Here is a 19,689-nt window from a genome sequence, read left to right as displayed (position 1 = left end):
TTCAACTGGACTTTGGGAGCTCAGTCTAGTGCTCCAGTGTGGGTCCCTGCCTCTGTTTTCATAAGTTGCTGGGTGAAAATTCTATAGTGACATTTAAGATAGTCATCAATCTGACAATAGGGCAAGGCACCTCTCCTCTATTGTTTAGGGCCTTAGCTGGGGTCATCCTCGTGGATTCTTGGGATCAGTTCACCTCTAAAAAGGCACAGGCTAAGAGAAGGGACTGATTTTTTAATGTTTGGATTTGTAAAGACTGGAACTTTTAAAGCATTTTATCTTTTTTATGTGAGATCTTGGGGATGAATGAGAAAGAAAAGTTTGGAACTTAGTTGTGATATCTTTGTGTTTCAAGTTGAAAATGGGTCAAGTGTCCTGAATAGTTTGTCAGCTAGACATAAGGTAAAGTTATCTCAGAGGAGGGAACCTCAGTTAAGAAAATGCCTCCATAAGATCAGGTTGTAGCAAGCCTGTAGGACATTTCTTCATTAGTGATTGATAGGGGAGTCCACTGTGGGCGGTACCACACCTGGGCTGGTAGGAAAGCAGACTGAGCAAACATGATGAGCAAGCCAGTGAGCAGCATCCCTCCATGGCCTCTGCGTCAGCTCCTGCCTCCAGGTTCCCACAATGTTTCCTGGCCTGACTTCCTTCAGTGATGGACGACCACGCAGAAGTGTAAGCCACAGAAACCCTTTCCTTTGAAGTTGTTTTGGTCATCACAGCAATGGTAACCCTAACTCAGATACAGTGTGAGCAGGTAGTGAAAGATGCAGAGAGGCTGAGGAGTAAAGCTAAAGAGAGAAAAGAGCTAGGAGGTGAGGGTGTGAGAAGATGTGAAGACAAGAGGGTGCTTGGGAAGGATGTGAGGGGAGAATCTGAGAAAAATATGGAGGAGATGTGAGGAGAAGGTAAGAATTGGATCTGAGAAGAGATCCTGAGGAGAAATGAGGAGACCGTGAGGAGAGGAAATAAGGGGGATACAGGAAATGATGGCCGTTTTAAACTGTCCAGTCATTCCTCATTCATTGCCTTTGCACACTGAAGTACTAACCAATCTTCACAGAGGGATGTAACTTTTACCATCACTATAGCTTAATAGAGATAGAGGGGTAAAATTGCAGCCTATAGTTCAGAGGAAAAGACAAGAGTGTTCTAACTTTTGGAAGTTCGCTCTGCTGCCTCCATAGGGGTCTTTCTTGTTCTTAGGCACTCTTCTTTGGCCTCTGGGTAACACTGAAATGTGTTTGTGTGTGTGACAAGACTTTCATTGGGGAGACACAACACACACGTCTCCTCACCCCAAATAGCGAAACGACAACAGACCACAGTATAGATAACCACTGAAGTCCAACTTGATAAACCAATGATTTTATTAGGGTTACATACAGGGATATGGGTGAGGAGTTACTTGGAGGAACAGAAACGACTCAAAAACAGAAAGCTGCGCCACCAAAGCTCATCCCAGCATGGATGACGGTAGCCTGGAGCACACTCCACGGCCTACCGGCAGCACAAATGAGGCTGCATTTCCAGGTGCCTCACTCAATTGCTCTCCCAGGCAGCTAGGCTGGTCTTCTTGCATCTCGGCTTCTCTGAACATAACTGGACTTTGTTTATTCTGGCAGGGAGGAGCTTAGTAATCTTTCCCATTTCAGAGATGGTGGCTTTGGGGATGTTGCTGGCAAGCTTCAAATGTTTTCTGGATGAGACTCTTTAGTCACGCTTACAAACACAGGTGTATTTTATTCACTTTTCAGGGAGAAGGGCTGTTGGGGAACATTATTTTCAGGTGTGTTACTTTTGTTTACGTTGCATTTGTTTAACGCTTGCTGGGCCTCTCTGAACACCTGATGGTCCTAATAAAGAGCTTGCCAATAGCAAGGCAGGAGCAAGGATGGGCAGGGCTGGCAGGCAGAGAAGTATAAAGAGGAGAACAGAGGAAGGAGCAAACCGGAGAAGGAGGAGAGCAAGGCATCATGGGGTCAGCCACCCAGCTACACACAGCAAGCCATGGAGGAAGAAGTAAAGAAAGGTATACGGAAATGGAGAAAGATAAAAGCCCGAAGGCAAAAGGTAGTCAGGATAACATAAGATAAGAAAAGCTGACTAGAAATAAGCCAAGTGGAGGCTAGGCATTCATAACTAGGAATAAGCCTCCATGTGTGATTTATTTAGGAACTGGGTAGTGGGCTCCTCAAAAAGCATTGAGTAAAAAACGAAAATCACACAGCAAAGGACCCTGGCATCTCAGAGACATGCAATGAGGTCCCAGGTTGACATTGCTAGCGGGGACCAGCAATGCAGCTGGTGTTGGGTGATTCGTACTTTCTTTCATGTGGTTCTTTTATTCTAGTTATTGTTTTATAATTTCTCATATGTAATTCATACTATAAACATACATGTTTTTAATCAAAATGTCCCATTATCTTCTCATCTCATCACCCCCCCCCACTAAATCTCTTCTTCCAAAGTCTGCCCCCTACTTTAATTGTGCGTATGCGTGTGTGGTGGTGGTGGGGGGGGGGTGTTCAGTTGCATCAGCTCGGAAAAGCACAAATGTCCAAGGGGTTGGTTTTTAATAGGTTTCTTTTTCTCCAAAGATCTTTCTAGGTCAGGTGGACAGAGGGTCCTCTAGGGCGTGGCGCCTTCTTTCCCACCAGCCAGGACACAGGAGAACTTGGCAGAAACACAATGCTAAGCAAACATAGGATGAAGCCACTCCCCTCAGAAGCTTGAGTGGGCAGCCAAGCCGGAGCAGAGTCCCTTTATATGGTGGGTGACCAAATCTAGAAAACTAATCAAGATTCACATCTCAGAAGTTAAGACTGCAAAGAACGCACCCAACTGTGCACATCCCGCTTCCTCGGCTGAGAAAGGGAAAATGGTCAGGTTGTAAACTATTTATTTTCCCATTTCCTAAGGGGAATCTATCATGAAAGGTGTAAACTTGTCTATGGGAGGACTGTGTGGCAAACAGATAGGTTTTCCCAGCAAAGCCTGGCAGTGCCCTGATCCCATGACTTCAGCTCAGCCATGCTGGGTAACTTGTAGACCCCTGTGCACTATGATGTAGTCCCCCTGGGGTGTCCTGCTTAACAAAGTTAGGGGTTCAGAAAAAGCTGTCTAAGACGAAGAAAACAAAGGCTTAGAAAGTGGATGTGACCCATTTGGGGTCTTCTGTTTCATCTGAAATGGCTTCATTATAATCCTCCCTCCTTAAGAAATGCAGCAGGTCCAGGGGTTTATTTGTCTTTATAGGGCTAAATTCTTACTCTTAGTTATCTGCTCCACATAGACGTGTGTGAAGAAAGAAATCTCCCATTCTCAAGGCCCAGATTTGATGAAAAAGCACTCCAGTCTCTCTATGCATCTTGTAGTTCTGAGGACGTTCAGCGTCCTGAAGAGTAGCAGCCTTGGACTCGGGAGGGCACCTGAGGAGAGGCCTGGGTATTTATGGTAGATCCCACAGCATGCTGCTGAATGCCTGATTTCCTCTTTGCCACTTCAGCTGCAGAACGAGAGCCCTTGGAGCTGCGGCAGTCACACTGGCAGTGATAGGAGCTGGAATTTTCTTCCCTTTCATCCTGAGAAGCAGAGAAGTCTTGTGGGGTAAGCAACAAATAAGATATGATCTTTTAGCCTTGCAAAGTTGTTTCTCACACTCAACAAACGGAGCATGCTGCGCCAGTTGTTGAGAACTGGTTAAGATCCTTTTGTGCTTGTCAAGGAGAAAATGAAAGTTTTCAGTTTAGAGGGATGAAACTGTAATTCGTTCTTTAAAAGAACTGATTTTTTTTCATGATTTCATGATTGCAGGATAAATCATTTCCATTTTACCTATACATATATCTGGAAGAAAAGTTCTGAGTATTTTGTTTCCTTTGTTATAAAATCATCGTTCATTAAATGTCTCTGGTAGTTTCTGAAATTAGTCAGTTGTATGGGAAATTTCAATAAGAAAGCTACTGAGATGCCATGATTAACATCATGACTCTTTGATCTAAAGAAGAAAGGAAGTGAGGAGGGAAGGGAGGGAAGAGAGGAAGAGCAGGACATGGGGGAGGAAGGACATCAGTCACCCTGGAGGAAGTTTCCTGGTGACAGAATGTTGACGAGGCACTCCCACCCACCACCAACCCCAGCCCCGTGCCCAGTCTCTCAGACACTGCCCATCCCTTGGACTTGAGCATCCTCATTCACACTCAACCCTGCCTCCAGTTAGGAGCCATGCTCTGCCTGTTGTTTTCTGAACGTCTGGACATCATGTCTGTACTGAAGTCACCCTGCTGCCTTCCCAGGTTAGGGAACTCCTGAGGAAAGCCTCCCTCCTCCCTTCCTTCTGGTGGCCAAGCCTTTCCCCTCCCAAGTCTGGGTCTTCAACTGCCCACCACAGGCATTCCTGGTCAGCCTTAACTGAGGAAGTGTGTTGTCATTGGCAGCTAGGGAAAACAAAAGAAATACTCATTTTTAATCTTACTCCTCCATACCAACCCTTCCAACTTCTGGAACAAAGCGGGTTTTCAGCATGCAGGCAGGGAGTAAACCACGTTGTCTTTCTGCTTTGCCGTTTTCAAGGTGCTAGAGCAATAAAACAAGACTGGGAAGGTGAAGGGCAAGAGGCAAGCCAAGAATAGCTGCCACCCCCATGAGCTGTCCATAAAAACATCTGCGCGCCATGGCTTTAAATTTTGGAAATTATTTTATTTTCAGAAATCAGCATGTGTGTGGGGGTATCTATAACTCCACACACATATTGTTTGTTTCTTGAGGATAAGGTCTCAGTATGTAGCCCCCATCAGCCCAAAACTCACTATGTAGAACACATACAGAGATCTGCCTGCTTCTGCCTCCAGAATGCTGGGATGAAAAGCATGATTTACAGCTGGGCGATGGTGGCGCGCGCCTTTAATCCCAACACTCGGGAGGCAGAGGCAGGCGGATCTCTGTGAGTTCGAGACCAGCCTGGTCTACAGAGCTAGTTCCAGGACAGGCTCCAAAGCCACAGAGAAACCCTGTCTCGAAAAACCAAAAAAAAAAAAAAAAAAAAAAGCATGATTGACGAATCTAATATATTTAATTCTTTTGCCTACATTTTAAATAACATAATAACGTACAAAGCAACTTTTATCATCGTCGTGCACTTTAAAGTGCATTTTACCATTCTTTCTGATGCTTTGAAGCTGGCTTATTTCTATCCTATAAATTTCTCATTTAGAAGATATGGCAGCAGTGCTGCCACGTGTCGATAGGCCAGCACTAAAGACGATGAGGGGAGACTCACGAGGTTACGGATCGCTTTGGCTATGCCTTTGGTCTGGTATAGGTCAGTAGGGGAGCACTTGCCTTGGCATGGATGAAATCATAGGCTTGATACGAAATTAAAAAAAAAACATTAAAATCACTAGTAGTGCTCTTTAAGTTCTTCTTGGTGTGGTAGCACACCTATAATCCATCTGAGGCAGGAGAATCAAGAATTCAAGGCTAAGCCGGGCAGTGGTGGCGGTGGTGGCACATGCCTTTAATCCCAGCACTCGGGAGGCAGAGGAAGGTGGCTCTCTGTGAGTTCGAGGCCAGCCTGGTCTACAAGAGCTAGTTCCAGGAAAGGAACCAAAGGCTACTGAGAAACCCTGTCTCAAAAAAAAAAAAAAGAAGAAAGAAAGAAAGAAAGAAAGAAAGAAAGAAAGAAAGAAAGAAAGAAAAGAAAAGAAAAGAAAAAGAAAAAAAGAATTCAAGGCTAGCATTGGATATATAGCAAGTTTAAGTGAACCCAGCCTGGACTTCATCATGAAACCCTGTAGCAGACAAAAAAGCAAAGCCAGCAAGAGTGTATGCTTCACAGTGGTTTGATCTTACATCCTTTAACGTCTGAACATTATTTAGTCAGCTGGAAAGAAAAGAGCAGTGCCTTTAAGCCTTTGAAACAATAAATATTCACTGGTAAAATGTAACTGAAACATAGCTTTCATTTGCTCTATCTCACCACAGCCAGAATTAAATGCATGTGGAAGATGACAGTGCAGAGATGGGTTTGTGCATTTGGGTGACATCAGTGGCACTTTGGGAAGCAAAGCTATAGGGCACACAAACACACACGCGTACACATATCCATACCCATTCACACATACACGCATACACATATCCATACCCATTCACACATACACACAAATACACACACACATACACACACATACACAAATACACATACATGTACACACACGCATACACATGCATACACACACTCATACACACACACGCGATACACATATGCACACACATACACACTTGCATATACACGTATACACACATGTTGGGAGCAGTGAGACCCCAGATGCTGAATTTCTTGTAATCCCCTGATCTGAGTGCCTACAGCTGCTCTGAGCACGAGATCTTCAGGAATTCCTGATGGCAGGAGAGTGGTTTCTGGTGGGTTTGGCTGGGGTGTGGCTATCTCTATAGAATCTGCCCCTGAACACAATAAAGGGGGCATTCTTGGGGAACTCAAGGATGACCCGTGTCGCTGTCTGCTGTCTGCTGTCTCGCTGTCTGTGTGTGTCTGTGTATTTTAACCTCCAGCTTGCTTTCCCGAAGCTCGCGAACTGGGTGCCAGCGCACAGAGTGCAGGCACAGGGGCACGGTGCGCGTCAATTGGAGGTCTCCACCGAGATTTCGGCACACACCCATATGCACATGTACATACGCACACACACCACACATACAGACGCTACTGTGTAGAGCCAGATGGCTCAGAACGCAGAGAAAAAACCCTCAACACCTGGAAATTCAGTAATAAAGTTCTGAAAATGAAAACAGGTTTCATCTTCCCCTAAGGTATATCCACGGCCATTATCTAAGAAAACTCTCCTCAGATGTCTTGACAACCCTTGGTAGCACACGCTTCATGAAGACCTGTGTATTGCTCTCCACAGACTGAGACAGGCTTCCATGCGTAATAATCTTTATGGTGAACTCAGAGCTCCCTGCAACTGTGAAAAGAAAATAGGATGCAAATGAACAGCGCGAGCAGGAAAAGCTGCCTGCGAATCCTGAGATTGGGAAGCCAGCCCAGTGGGGAGTTTGTTTAAAAGGGGAGCTGCTGAGCTCTGTTCCAGTTCTCCAGATGTCTGAAAACAGAGATCGTCAAAACAGGATCCACACGTGGCTCCGAGCAAAAGCCAAGGGATCTGAGTTAGCCAGAGACAGCACCTGGAAGCCGAGAGGGCATCTGTGGCTTTAGAGAGGGAGACGTTAGTTCTCTTTGCTGTTTCGTTTCATACCGTTTTGCTTTGTGTTAGTGAACATGTTTGGAACTAAGGAGCCTGTTTCTTTGTCTTGACACACAGGACCTTTCTTGTATAATGGCTTCTTGCATCCCTGTTATAAATAAGCAAATGGTGGGATTCTAGAGGCCAGTGTGCCTCCCAGAGCAGATGGCACTTTCGGAAGATACACATGGAAAACCAGGTGACAAATGATATTTCCCAGACAGGGAATGAGTCAAGTTATTCTCTAGAATTTGGATTTCTCTTCTAGAAAAACAGAAGAAGCCGAATTGAAATTCTCAGGGTCATTGGCCTAGCCTCAACCATAAGTAGGAGGTAGTTGTGCAGGTACCTGATGGGTGGATCTTGAGATGCTACAAATGACTTGGGTCATAGAGAAGCACTCTGTCTCCCCCTGCTGGCCAGAAAATCCATCTGCAAAGTGTCTCCAGGTTTCCAGCCAGGCACAGACATCCAGGAACACACATCACAAACCCAGCTGCCAGCTGCCTTAACAGCCTTCTCCACTTATCTTCCTCCTCACAGCTTGTTCCCTGACCACCTGCTCTCTCCTCCCTCCCTCCAGCTCTCCCTCCCTCCTTTCTTCTTTCTTTTCTTCCTTTCCCTGAGAATGCCATCTTTCCAGCTCGGCTTTGTCAGTTAGCTCTGGCAGCTCTCACGGGATGTCGGTACACAGACCAAGACTTGCGTCTGGCAATTTTTTCACTTGTTTATCCTTTCTTTGTCTAATTTATGCGGCCCCAGAAAGTTAACCTAAGATGGGCAGAGGGGAAGAGTCTCTCCTCTGTTGTAGATAAATGAGACATCTCTGTTCATCCAAAACATTAATTCAAAATCCGTCCAGTTCCATGGAGATTTTTAGATGATCATAGATGAGAGGTGTGCCTGCGGCAAAATTTGAAACAATAAATTTTTCTTTAAATTTTGGTAAAATATTTTATAGTATAGCAAATTAAGTATAAGCAATACATAACCAGTTTTATTTAAATATCATCTTAATAGGGGTAAATAACAAGAAATTCTGTCATTGGCAGCTACTATTCCCCCAAAATAGCAAACACACACACACACACACCAATTTTTTTCTTCATAGTTAATTCTTCTATTCAATCACTTAGGTCATACACACGACAAGCCTCTAACCTGGTAGAGGCCATGCGTTCTAGTCCCCTCTAATGGTCACAGTGCACAGGATACACAGTGAGGAAGTGATCATTTTCTTCTTCTGCATCCACTCAGAGGGTCATGACTTTGTTAAGGAAGAGAAAATGAGTTGTATATTTTAAGTAACGACTTTGGAGGGGGGCTATATACAGAGGCATGTAACGGGGTTGGTGCCCATGTGTATAGAGACCAGCAGAGGGCATCAGGAGTCTATCACTCTCTACTACCCAAAGACAGGTTCTCTCACTGAACCTGCAGCTGGACTGGCAACCAGCAAGCCTCAGCAACCCTCCTAAGCCTGCTTTGGGCAGTGTTTCAATAAAAGGTGCATGAAGGCATGCCAAGCTTTTCACAGATATTGGAATCTGAACTGAGGTCTTAATGCTAGGAAGCAAATGTTCTCATTCACTATGCCATTTCTGTGGTACCAGAGGGTGATACTTTTTAAAGTGAGGAGGAAATCAAGCTACCACACCCAGAACTATGAAATATCAAACCTTGTCCCTGTAGATTGTTGGGTCTTGAAGTTTTTAGAGAGGAGCCTGGATTACTCTGTGGGCAGTGGGGTCTTTGTGTTGGGAGGGGAGGTGCAGTCCAGCAGTTCTGTGTTTTCAAAGGCACCTGACTTGACAGCAGGAAGGCGAGAAGTGAGACGTCTCTGCTGTGACTGTCTCCTCTCAGTGATGGGGAAGTCAGTTTTGAGGCACAGAGTTTCCCTTACAAGGCACTGATGAAGTGAGAAGAGACACATTTTCAAGCCTCTCCAACTGCATTTGACCCCATACAAACCATCAGATGCTGCCTTATCGTTCTATTGCTGTGAGAAGACACCATGAACAAGGCAATGCTTATAAAAATAAAAGCGTTAAGTTGGGGGCTTGCTGACAGGTTTTGGAGGGTTAGTCCAAGATCATCGCGGTGAGAAGCAGACAGGCGTGGCACTGTCTTGAGGATGAGTGCTTTCCCCAGCTAGGAAACTCCGTGCCATAGCTGACTTCAGGAGTGGAAATGAGAACTGGGGATAGCAGGCTAGATTTGAAGGAAAGTGAGTAAACACTGTGCCCCACCTGAGGGCTGGTGTGGTCTGGAGGACTTGGAATCACAAGCATCTGAGACTCTCCAACAGCTTCCCATCACACTGCTGCCTCTCACATCAGATGTCAAAGCAGATGCTGCCAGGTGCTGATGCTACAAGGCACTCCCGCTGATACAGTGTCTGAAATGCTCAGTTACTTAGTTTACCTTTTCACAATTTGTTTCATTTTGATGTAAATGTTAATGCCCAAGAACAGTTCAACAATCCATCTCTAGAGACCGTGGCACCATCACTGTGTCTGTCTGCACTTGAGGGAGGACATCAAACCTGGGAGAGTTGCTGCACTGTGCGTGTTTAGTGGTGCCATGTTTTATATCCTAGGGAAGATGATGAAGTCCCGTGTTATCAGTGTGGTGGAAGCAAGCCAGCTCATGGTGGACAATGCATTCTACAACACCATCCAAAGGTAAGGGACAGTGTTCCCCATCACCCCCTTGCAAATGAGGCACTGAAGCTCCGGTGAGAGGATTCATGGTTCCAACTTTGGGGACAGCAATAATTAAACAATGCTCTCTCCAACGCTTCGCTCAGAGAAACACGGATCAAAAGCCTGGTCTACTTGTAGATCAAGGTGCCGTGATGACAAAATCTGACTCCTGGTCAGAAATAACATTACGGCATAATAAGGAAGAAAGGGTGCTGTATGCCTCAGGCTTGGTGGCCAGTCACCAGGATGTCACCATTGTACCACCTCAAGCATAGAACCAAAGCTGACCGTCATTTTTTTCCTGACATCATATACTCATTTTTAATTTTTTAAGCAAAATTTTATAATCTTACCATATGTTTATACATGTTTATTCACATGCATATCTCTGTTCTATGTGCATGCCTTATGCCTGCAGTGGCCAGATGTGGGCATCAGGTCTACTGGAACTGGATTTACAGACAATTGTGAGCCACAGTGTGAGTGATAGGAATCTACCGTGGGCCCTCTAGAAAAGAAGTCAGTGCTCTGAACTCTGAGCTGTCTCTCCGGGCCCTGACATCATGCTTTTAAATATGTGGCAGACACCAGTGCTAATGGTATCATTGTGTCTCTTTAGATGTTCAGAAAGCATCAAAAAACATGCTAGGCTTTGTCTTCACAAGCTTAGAGTTTTATTGGAAGTTGGTAGAAAGTTATGTCTCTTAAGGCCAGATTATTACCTGACATATTCTGATTTTACTTCAAATTTCTATTATTCCAGGTAGGAAATGGTTTCAATATTTTACATTGGTTACAGATAAATTGTTACTTGACTCTTAAAAAAGATTGAAGTTGAAAAAGAGAGGGGACACTGGCAGATGAACTGATAGGAATCATGAAGGAAGACAGAGAGGTTTTCAGTAGTACAGGATGCCCCTGGGAATCTTAGAGCTGGAGAGCTCCCACTGGAGGCGGGAGACGTGGGAGAGAGTTCATAAACCTGAAAGGGTTTCATAGTGGCCACCTTGGTGTGGGAACTGCAGCTGATGGCATAGGGGGGCCCATGACTGCACCGTTTGGGACAGAAGGAGCATGAAGTTGTATGGCTGTATGGCGGCTTCATCTGTGATTGGCAGCCTATGCTTCTGCAGCAGGGAGTGGAGCCAGGTCTAAAGGCTGGTAAGGGTGGGTAAGGCCTGCTGCCAGTCTTGGCTGAGCCACCTAGGTCAGATATGCTGTAGGAAGTAGCTCCAAGGATACCTGTATGGGGGACCAGGCATGCCCAGCAGCCCTTTCTGAATGTAGAAGTAAAGCTACCAACTCCTCCATTCTCTTGGACCAAGAGTCCTCATCAGACCAAGCAGATAAACTTTCCTGGCTCAGACTTGCGCATCTGTAGAACAAAATCTATACCTGTATATTCACCAGGTGGTCCTCTCTCTCCCTCTCTCTCTTTTCCCATTCCCTTCTTCTCCCTCTCCCCCTTACCCTTCCTACCTTCCATCTTCTCTCCCACCCAGAACGTGGATAAGATTACTTTTCCTTTTTTTTTCTCTTCTGAGAGATAGTGGGTCTGAGGAAACAGAAAGCTCTAGACAGCACAAAGTGCCAGGATCGCATCCTTACCCACGAGGCCCGCTCCTGGGGCAAAAAATAGGTTCCCTTTCAGTGCTCAGAGTGAGTTCTGGTTCACAGATGCCCACAGGCTCCAAGCTGGACTCAGCTACATTATCAATGCTCAGACCTGTGACATCATCTTAGTCTGCTGACACTGAAATGTCCAGGTTCTGCCTGGCAGCAGATTGAGAAGCAAAGGGCACAGGATGGCTTTAATGAGGATGATGCGCTGGGCAGTGGTCTCCACTTCTCCAACACCCAGGGGACTGAAGAGAACATACATCTGACACATGACTTTTCCTCGGCGTTTTACATAAGGAACCCTGAGCCAACTAAACACAGAGTTCCCACAATGCGAGTGTAAAATCAATATACTCCTGCAAATATGAGGACACACACCCGTCATTTGACACCCTCCCAGCCTCTGCCATGTCGTGTTAGCCCTGCACAATGGCTGGAGACCTGCACTGTGATTGGAGGGCTAACACGCGAAGCTGCCTCTTCTGCCCCTCCCCGGGCTGCAGCAGATGACAGCTGACTAGGCAATTGATACAAACACTTCATCTAGTCCCTAAGATCTGAGCACAGAGCAGGCTGATTATGGGAGAGAGGTCATCCGCCAGGGAGGACCAGTTCTTTTGAAGGACCATGTGATAGCTAAGGGGACAAGCCAGGAGAATATATAGGCACTGGTCCTTGGTAATGGCCACTATTGTCAGCAAGCTGTGAGGACTAGAATGCCCAGCCTAGGGGTCAAGATACCAGGGAAGACTGTTCCAGTGGCTGTCCACCTCGGAACAGGGCAGGGTACCGGCATCACCAACCAGTCATCCGGAAATTCTTTTGCTCTGCCCAGATGGGAATCCTGGACAAGCAAGGAGAAGCTCTTCCAATGCTCCTCTCCAGTGGCTTTCCTTTCTCTGTGTGGCAGCAGTGAGCAACAGCAGTAGGCATGAAGAGGCATCAGCAAGTGGCACCCTGCAGTGCCAGTCCCTGCCAGTCTCCGGTATAAGGGCCCTTAGCCTTACAAGTGTAACAGGACTTACCAGGCCTGGGGTTTTAGAAATTTAGCCCTTGGCAGTGACTAGTATCATAGCTCTTGGAACTAGGGTCTAAGAGCCTTGACTCTAAGGAACGGACAGCTCTCTGAGAATACTCCATCAACCATGGTCTGCATGTTCTCTTCTCTGGCTTCTTATGTTCCTGCCCTTCCTTTGTCTCTGCCCTCCACTCCCTCATCATCTTTCCTTCTGCTTCATTCTTCCTGCCCTAGCTGCTCTCAACCTGATCAGCTGCTTCCTCGGCAGTCAGGTAGCTGGATGTTAACCCCTCCCTCCATCCTGCCTCCTAGCACCGATCACAGCCATCAAGGCTTCTGTTTTGGACCCGTTGTGGTCTTGCCCCAGCTCCAGTCTCACCGGTTCTTCTGCTAGAACCTCAGAGAGCTCCTCTAAGGAGGCAGAAATGGTTCATTAACGATCATGATGGCCAAAGACCTGGGGCTGACCGCTGGGGTCTTTGGTAAGATGTCCATGGTGTATTCAATGGTTAGTTCTGGCATAGCGATAGTCAGCTGTTAGAAGAGCAGGCTTTTTTTTTTTTTTGCCTCAAAGCAGCTAGAGCAGTAAGGGAAAGTTCATCAACCACTAAATAGAAAGACAGATCACCCTACACCCAAAATATTTGCCTGTTTACAAAGGCAAACATCAGAAGGGTACTCAAAATACAAACATTCAAACATACCATTTTCCCTCTCAACAATGTCCTTTGCTCAAATAAGCTTCAGGGAAATGTCTCTGTCTTTAGGGGCCTTGCTTCTGTCTACCATTAACATCTCAGGAAGGTAAAGCCCTGCTAGTGGTGAGTGACAATGGCCTCCACCTCTGAACTGAGGCCTCCTGACCTCTGTCCATTCCCTTGGAGCTTTGGTCAATTCATGTTCTAGATTGCAAATTAAATAACCTGTCTTCTCAAGACTCAGGACTTCATTAGATCGTTTACAAATATGTGAACATGTAAAAAATATAAGTATTTAATATGTCATATTTTATGGACATTGGCAGTCACTCATTGCCAGTGTATTGAGGTATGTGTATGTATGTGTGTGTATGTATGTGTGTGTATATGTATGTATCTCAACACTGCTACTGTCATGCATATCTACCTTGCAAAAGCTACTCACCTTACATGAGTTAAGTGTTAAATTCCTCACCTACAAAACTGTCATAATCATAGTATTTATGCCCTAAGGTTTTAAGTCTTATTTGTATTGCATATTTTGGGATCTGCAGCATGCTGTTTTTGGATATATACAGAGATGTGGAAATGATTACAAAAGACACTGTCATCTGAAGTCACTGGTCTTGTTCTCTGATAAGAATAGGTGCGCTAAAGTAGTCCCACACTAGCTCAGCAGGGAATATAATGAAGGGTTCTTTATTTAGGGGTAGACTCACAGATCAACAGTCCTCTGCACTAGAGGGGAACAGGAACCAAATCCAGCAGCCGAGACAGAGGGAGAGAGAGAGAGAGAGAGAGAGAGAGAGAGAGAGAGAGAAAGAGAGAACACACATTTCTACATCTGTTTTTATAGTATTCAAGAGTACACCCAAAGTGGTCCAACATCTCAAAGGAATTTTCCCAGTACCTCCTGCTTTTGTCTAAATACGAAATACAAAACTAAATGCAACAAGAACAGATATCAAGTATAAAAAAGAATTACAACCAGCATAAATAATATTAAGCAAGTAACATGTGCTAAATGTTTCAATAATTATCCTATCATAAGGAGTCTAAGCCTTGTGTTAGAAATGACTTGGCTAAGTCATGAGAGGAAAGTAACTATGACTATTGAGTCTTCAACCCCATCAAAGACCTGAGCAGGGAAATAACATTACTTGAGTAAATAGGAAGTACAATCAAACAACTTCCAAAATGTGCAATAAATGACAGAAACAACTGACTACCTGGGCAATCACCCAAAGTCTCACTTGCAACGTTGGAGAACCAAATTTGACAAAGTCCTAGAGTAACTGACAGACCACTTTCAGAGGCAGGAAAAAATTTCAAAACCATCTTACTCTGTCTTAGTAAGGTTTGGCAGTCTTTTTTTCTTGTATCCTACTTGTCCAGTTCAGACACCATGCATTTTGTCAGTGGTAGAAACATGGGCAGTTCTTTGCTCAAAGGCCAGTTTTGCCAAGAAGAAAACAAGCTCCAAGTGGAGTGTCTTCGATGACCAACATTCTCTCAGGAATAGATTGGTGCTGCCAGGAACAATTGTGTCTCACATCAACAGAACCCTAAGATATTTAAATGCCACATTCTACAGTTCTTTGAAGTGGCTCACGACTGCCACTTTGGGTTCCTTGATATTCTGGCCAACTCAATTCTCCATATATGAACATGTTGCTCTTAATTAACTAAATTTAGTAATTAAGTCCCAGGCAATTCAGGCCTCTCCCAACAAAGTTTGTCCTCAGGGTTAGGGACATCAATTAGGGGTTGATTATAATTGGTATAGGGTTGGGGGTTGGGATGGAAATTTTGTAGACTCAGGGATCTCCTTTTTAAAAAAGGATAGAAAATTGAATGAGATAAATTAGTGTGAGCTTACTCAAACTAATAATAATAGTAATAGAGTAAATACTTATGAGCTATTGTTTATAGACAATATACATTGGTATAGAGCCTTGTATATTGATACAAATTCAAATTATATTTGTTATGTTTAATATGCTCCTATTTCTGTTTACAATATTTGTACACCTATGCAAAATTATTTTGTCGTATTGTATGCATGCATGTTTCTACCTCTGCTTAAGACATTTTGTATATTGATACAATTTTAGGATATATTTATTACATTGCACTATACATTTCTACCTCTGATCAAAATACTTATATATTGTTTACATTTTGAGGTCATTATCCTCACTTGCTGCCCAGTTGTTTAAAAATTCTTTAATATTTTAATATTAAATTTTAGTCTTTAAGCTATAATGGAATTAAGAATTTTAGGTCAATAGTCATTCATGTTTGTCATACTTAGAGTTAGACTCATCAGGTTCTTTAGATACATAGTGGTTGTATTTCACATAAATAGATAATCTTCAGCCACTTCACAGACCACTATGCTCAGATTTTTCTATAGGTTCTGGAGATCAAATTTTAGTACTTATATGCTTGTTCATCAAGTACTCTTACCAGCTGAACTGCCTTTCCAGCTCCAACTAACTTATGTCTCCATATGCTCTAGAAACCTCAAGAAAAGAGAGGTCCTCTCACCCGCCCAGCTTCTCTCTCTCTCCAAGCTGCCAGAGTCCACCAGCGGAGCCATTTCCCGAGCAGCAGAGATCATGGAAACATCAATACAAACCTTGAAACAGGAACCATCACAGTTCTTCACAGGTAAGTGGCCAGGTTCCTCTGCACACAATCACAGTTCTTCACAGGTAAGCAGCCACATGCCTCTGCCTCTGCTTCAACCTATGCACAACCTCTCATTTGCGTTATTCTGGGAAATACAGTTTCTCTGGTATTTGAATCCTATTTAGAAAAACATGCCTTTTAGGGTCTAAAATAAATTGGAGGCATTCTTATAATCTTCCCACCTAGTGGAACTTGGTGAACACCTTCCCTCATAGGAGTTCTTTGAGGAAACATTTATCCAGGGTGTGTCTTGTCACGGCAAGCCGGGGGCTGCAGATGCAGCTTCCCAGTTTGTAGCCAGGGCCTCTGACTTAGTCAGTTACTCAAGGAATGTGACAGCCGCATAGGCTTTCCCAAAAATGAAGTGAGTCTGCGGTCTCTGGGCTCACGTGGTGGCTGCCTGGAGCACATTGGAAGAAAATATAAACCGCCTCAGATCAAAACTTCTGTGGAGCTGAGATGCTAAAGCCAGCATGGGCACCACCTAAAGAGCATTGTCATTTCTGTGGTGACATGCTTGAAATGAGCTTTCTTTAACAAGCTCCGTGAGATCTATTTCCAATGCAGTGTTGTAAACTGCTTGAGCGTTAGTGCTGCTTTGCCTGATCAGGTGAATGTGTTTTAAACCAGGATTAACCACAATTCTCAGACTCAGATCCTACACTGAACAGTTAAATTATTTTTTTGTTTGTTTATAGAGACAGTGTTTCTGCATAGTTTTGGAACCTGTCCTGGAAGTTGCTTTGTAGATCAGGCTGGCCTCAAACTCACAGAGATCCACCTGCCTCTGCCTCCTGAATGCTGGGATTAAAGGCATAAGCCACCACCGCCCAGCAAGTTTAATTGATTTTTATAGCAATCAAAATGTCATTCCTAAAAGAGGTTTGCTTCAGACCACATGGTTGAAAGACCTTCCTAGGAACTTTGGTCCCTATCTAGTAATGACATCAGCTCAGACAGTAGTAGAAGTGATGTGGGGTGAGGTGACCTGCCCCAAGGACGAGAGCCTCCTTTCATTTTACAAGGCTCTCAGCCAGGGCCTGAGTGAGAGCACACTGGGAAGGCAGGCCATACTATGAAACTGGAGAATTCTACCCTAAAGAATGTTGTAAAGTTATTTGGCTATAGACTCTGACACTCCAGAACATTTAAGATATCATAAGGGAAGTGACAGAATTGGCAAGAAAAACAGTAAACATAAACAAAAGAGACTTCATTCACAGGCTCTAATCTAGAGAAGTTTATAAGAAAAAGGAATCAATAGGAGAAAAGAATAAAGGCTTTTGTAGATGAAGGAATGAATGCTATTAGCCAGCTAAACAAAATCAGGTTCCTACGGGAAGATACATATTCTGCTTTAGGGCTCCCCTGAAGCACTAGATAATTGTGAGATGGGAACGTCTTGTTGGCCCCAGCGATGTGTCCTGTGAGATGAGTGACATCTCTAAGAAGTGGATACTGGCCTGTCCTCCTGGATCCTCATGGTTCTTAGGTTGTTTTCCTGAATCTTCATGAAGCAAAAGAATAGACAAAACCCCCACACTCCTGTCAGGGAAGATGCTTGAGGGGGTTGAAAGAAGGTGTGTATGACTGGGAAGGAGATGGCAGGTTTTCTCAGAATGGTGGCGGAGACTACACAGGAAGCCCCAGTGCAGACCTTGAGGCTATGGCTGATACATTGTTGGCAAGGGACGTTATCTGGTACTGGTGTTATCTGGTACTGACATTGTCACACACATTCTGGTCTATCTTATGTAGATGCCCTATCAGCAGACCTTCTGGGCACCATTGCCAACCTGTCAGGATGCTTGCCTTTCATGCTGCCGCCGAGATGTCCTGATACCTGCCTGGCAAATAAGTACCGGCCCATCACCGGGGCATGCAACAACAGGTACTGTGTGCAGACCCTCTGCCAGTCGTGGGCCCCTCATGACTTAATCTGGATTACAAGCCATTGTGAAGTAGCCTCTAGATCCATGAACTGACCGTCTACCCTCTGTGCCGCATTCTCCCATACTCTAGCTCCTTGGCCTTGCCACCCTCAGGCTGCCCTGCACTACAGATACAGACAGCAAAGGGGAGCTTTCTTGCTCTGTCTCACCCCTAGCTTCTAAAATCACAGATAGAGTATCCTCACCTAATGTCTCATGTCCAGAACTTAGGCAACATCCTTGACTTCTCCATATCTTCTGCCTGTCTCTAGTGTGTTACCAGGACTTTCCACTTCTCCTGCCAAATGTAACTGAAAGATGAGTCTGGCCATCTGCCACAAGGTATCAGCTCCTGTGGCGTGTAGCTCTTGATTTCTTCCACGTGTGTGCCCAATGTCAGAAACATTGGCCCCCTCACAATGTCCCCCCTCTTCTTGACCTCATTTGGCTTCAGAACAAGAGCCCAGCTCAGTATTTTCTGGGGCACCCCACCTAGTCCAGCCAGCCACTAATTCACATCAAAACTTTGCTTGCTTTCTTCATGTGTATCCAATAAGTGTGTGTAGTTAATATGGGTTAACTATCTGCAGGAAACCCCTTGAGGGGGCATTCTAATAAATCTTTGGGGTTATTTCTGCTCAGCTGCCAGTAGATGTCAGGCCTTGATTGGGCACTGCCAACCCTCATATGTGCTGATGTTAGGTAGTTTCCCCTGGTATTATTCCACGTGTTAGAGATGGTCTTACTTCCCCGACGTGAGTTACAACAGCCAAGGTATGAATGTGACCACACCCCCCACACTATTGCTTAACTCTTCAGCTGGGCAGGCTCCTCTCACCAGGATTCTAGCCACCTCTGTCAGACTCTGTTTCTGCAGACACCATGAAGGTTCATATCGAGTCGGTTCTGTCTCGACTGTGGAACACCTACCCCAAGTTCAGCAGTGGACTTCTTAGTGCCCGGATGACCACTTGCCCAGGAAATAGCAGGATGTTTCCCTCTTGAACTGCTCCCTTAGATTTCCAGCGAATCTCTGCTTTGGGCACACTTTAGCCTCTGTCTCCAGAGCCTGCGCTGGTCTTGGGCCTCTCTGTTGTGCATTCAGCCCTGGTCACATGTCTACAGCCTGTCCTTTTTCCAGCCCAGAGTTCTGCCATGTAACCACAGGGTCCCTTGGGAAATTATCCCTAGCCTTGGCCCAAACTTCATGGTCCAGCCTCATTTTTCAGCTCCTGTTATAGAATAGCCGCTACTGCTTACTATCCTGTATCTTACAGTGGGTCCCACGGAGGATATCTTAGTTTTCTGCTTCTGTTGATATGATAAAGCACCCGGACAAATACAGTTGAAGGAGGGAATCGTTTATTCTGATTTACTGTTCTGGGAAACATCATTGTGGGGAAAGAAAATGTGTCATCCTGAAGCGCTCACACCATAGCCACAGTCGTGAAAGAGAACCCTGAATGTCTGCTGCTTGGCTGGCTTCCTCTACTATATTTACTCCAGGCTCCTAAGTAACCGCTTCACACACAGTTAATATGGGTCTTCTCATATCAATATAGTCTCCCACAGGCTTGCTCAGAGGCTATTACCAGATGATGCTAATTTCCGTCAGGTTGATGATCAATACTGACCAACAGAGGGGGCTTCTAATCCATCATCTTACCTGTAAGTTCCTCATTTGGTACATTGTGTGATATGTGTAGTAGGGACTGAGGAAGGTTTTGTGTGTATCTGCTTTGTGTATAAATGATGTTCGCT

At 44.9% G+C, this 19,689-nt stretch overlaps 1 protein-coding gene across 1 annotated transcript in view; it reads left to right on the top strand.

The window, feature by feature from the left end:
• Nucleotides 1-655: 655 nt before the first annotated feature.
• Nucleotides 656-19,689, top strand: part of Tpo (thyroid peroxidase) — a 74,651-nt gene continuing 55,617 nt past the window's right edge. Inside the window, exons 1-5 of the mRNA XM_075981880.1 lie at nt 656-675; nt 3,509-3,609; nt 9,862-9,946; nt 15,825-15,976; nt 17,756-17,888. Of these exons, the coding sequence (XP_075837995.1) occupies nt 656-675; nt 3,509-3,609; nt 9,862-9,946; nt 15,825-15,976; nt 17,756-17,888 (491 nt within the window). The remainder of the gene's footprint in view (nt 676-3,508; nt 3,610-9,861; nt 9,947-15,824; nt 15,977-17,755; nt 17,889-19,689) is intronic.

The sequence above is a fragment of the Microtus pennsylvanicus genome, chromosome 8 (genome assembly GCF_037038515.1).
Source record: "Microtus pennsylvanicus isolate mMicPen1 chromosome 8, mMicPen1.hap1, whole genome shotgun sequence".
NCBI lineage: Eukaryota > Metazoa > Chordata > Mammalia > Rodentia > Cricetidae > Microtus > Microtus pennsylvanicus.
Note: the sequence above shows the minus strand (reverse complement) of the source record. Positions and strands in the feature narration are given on the sequence as shown.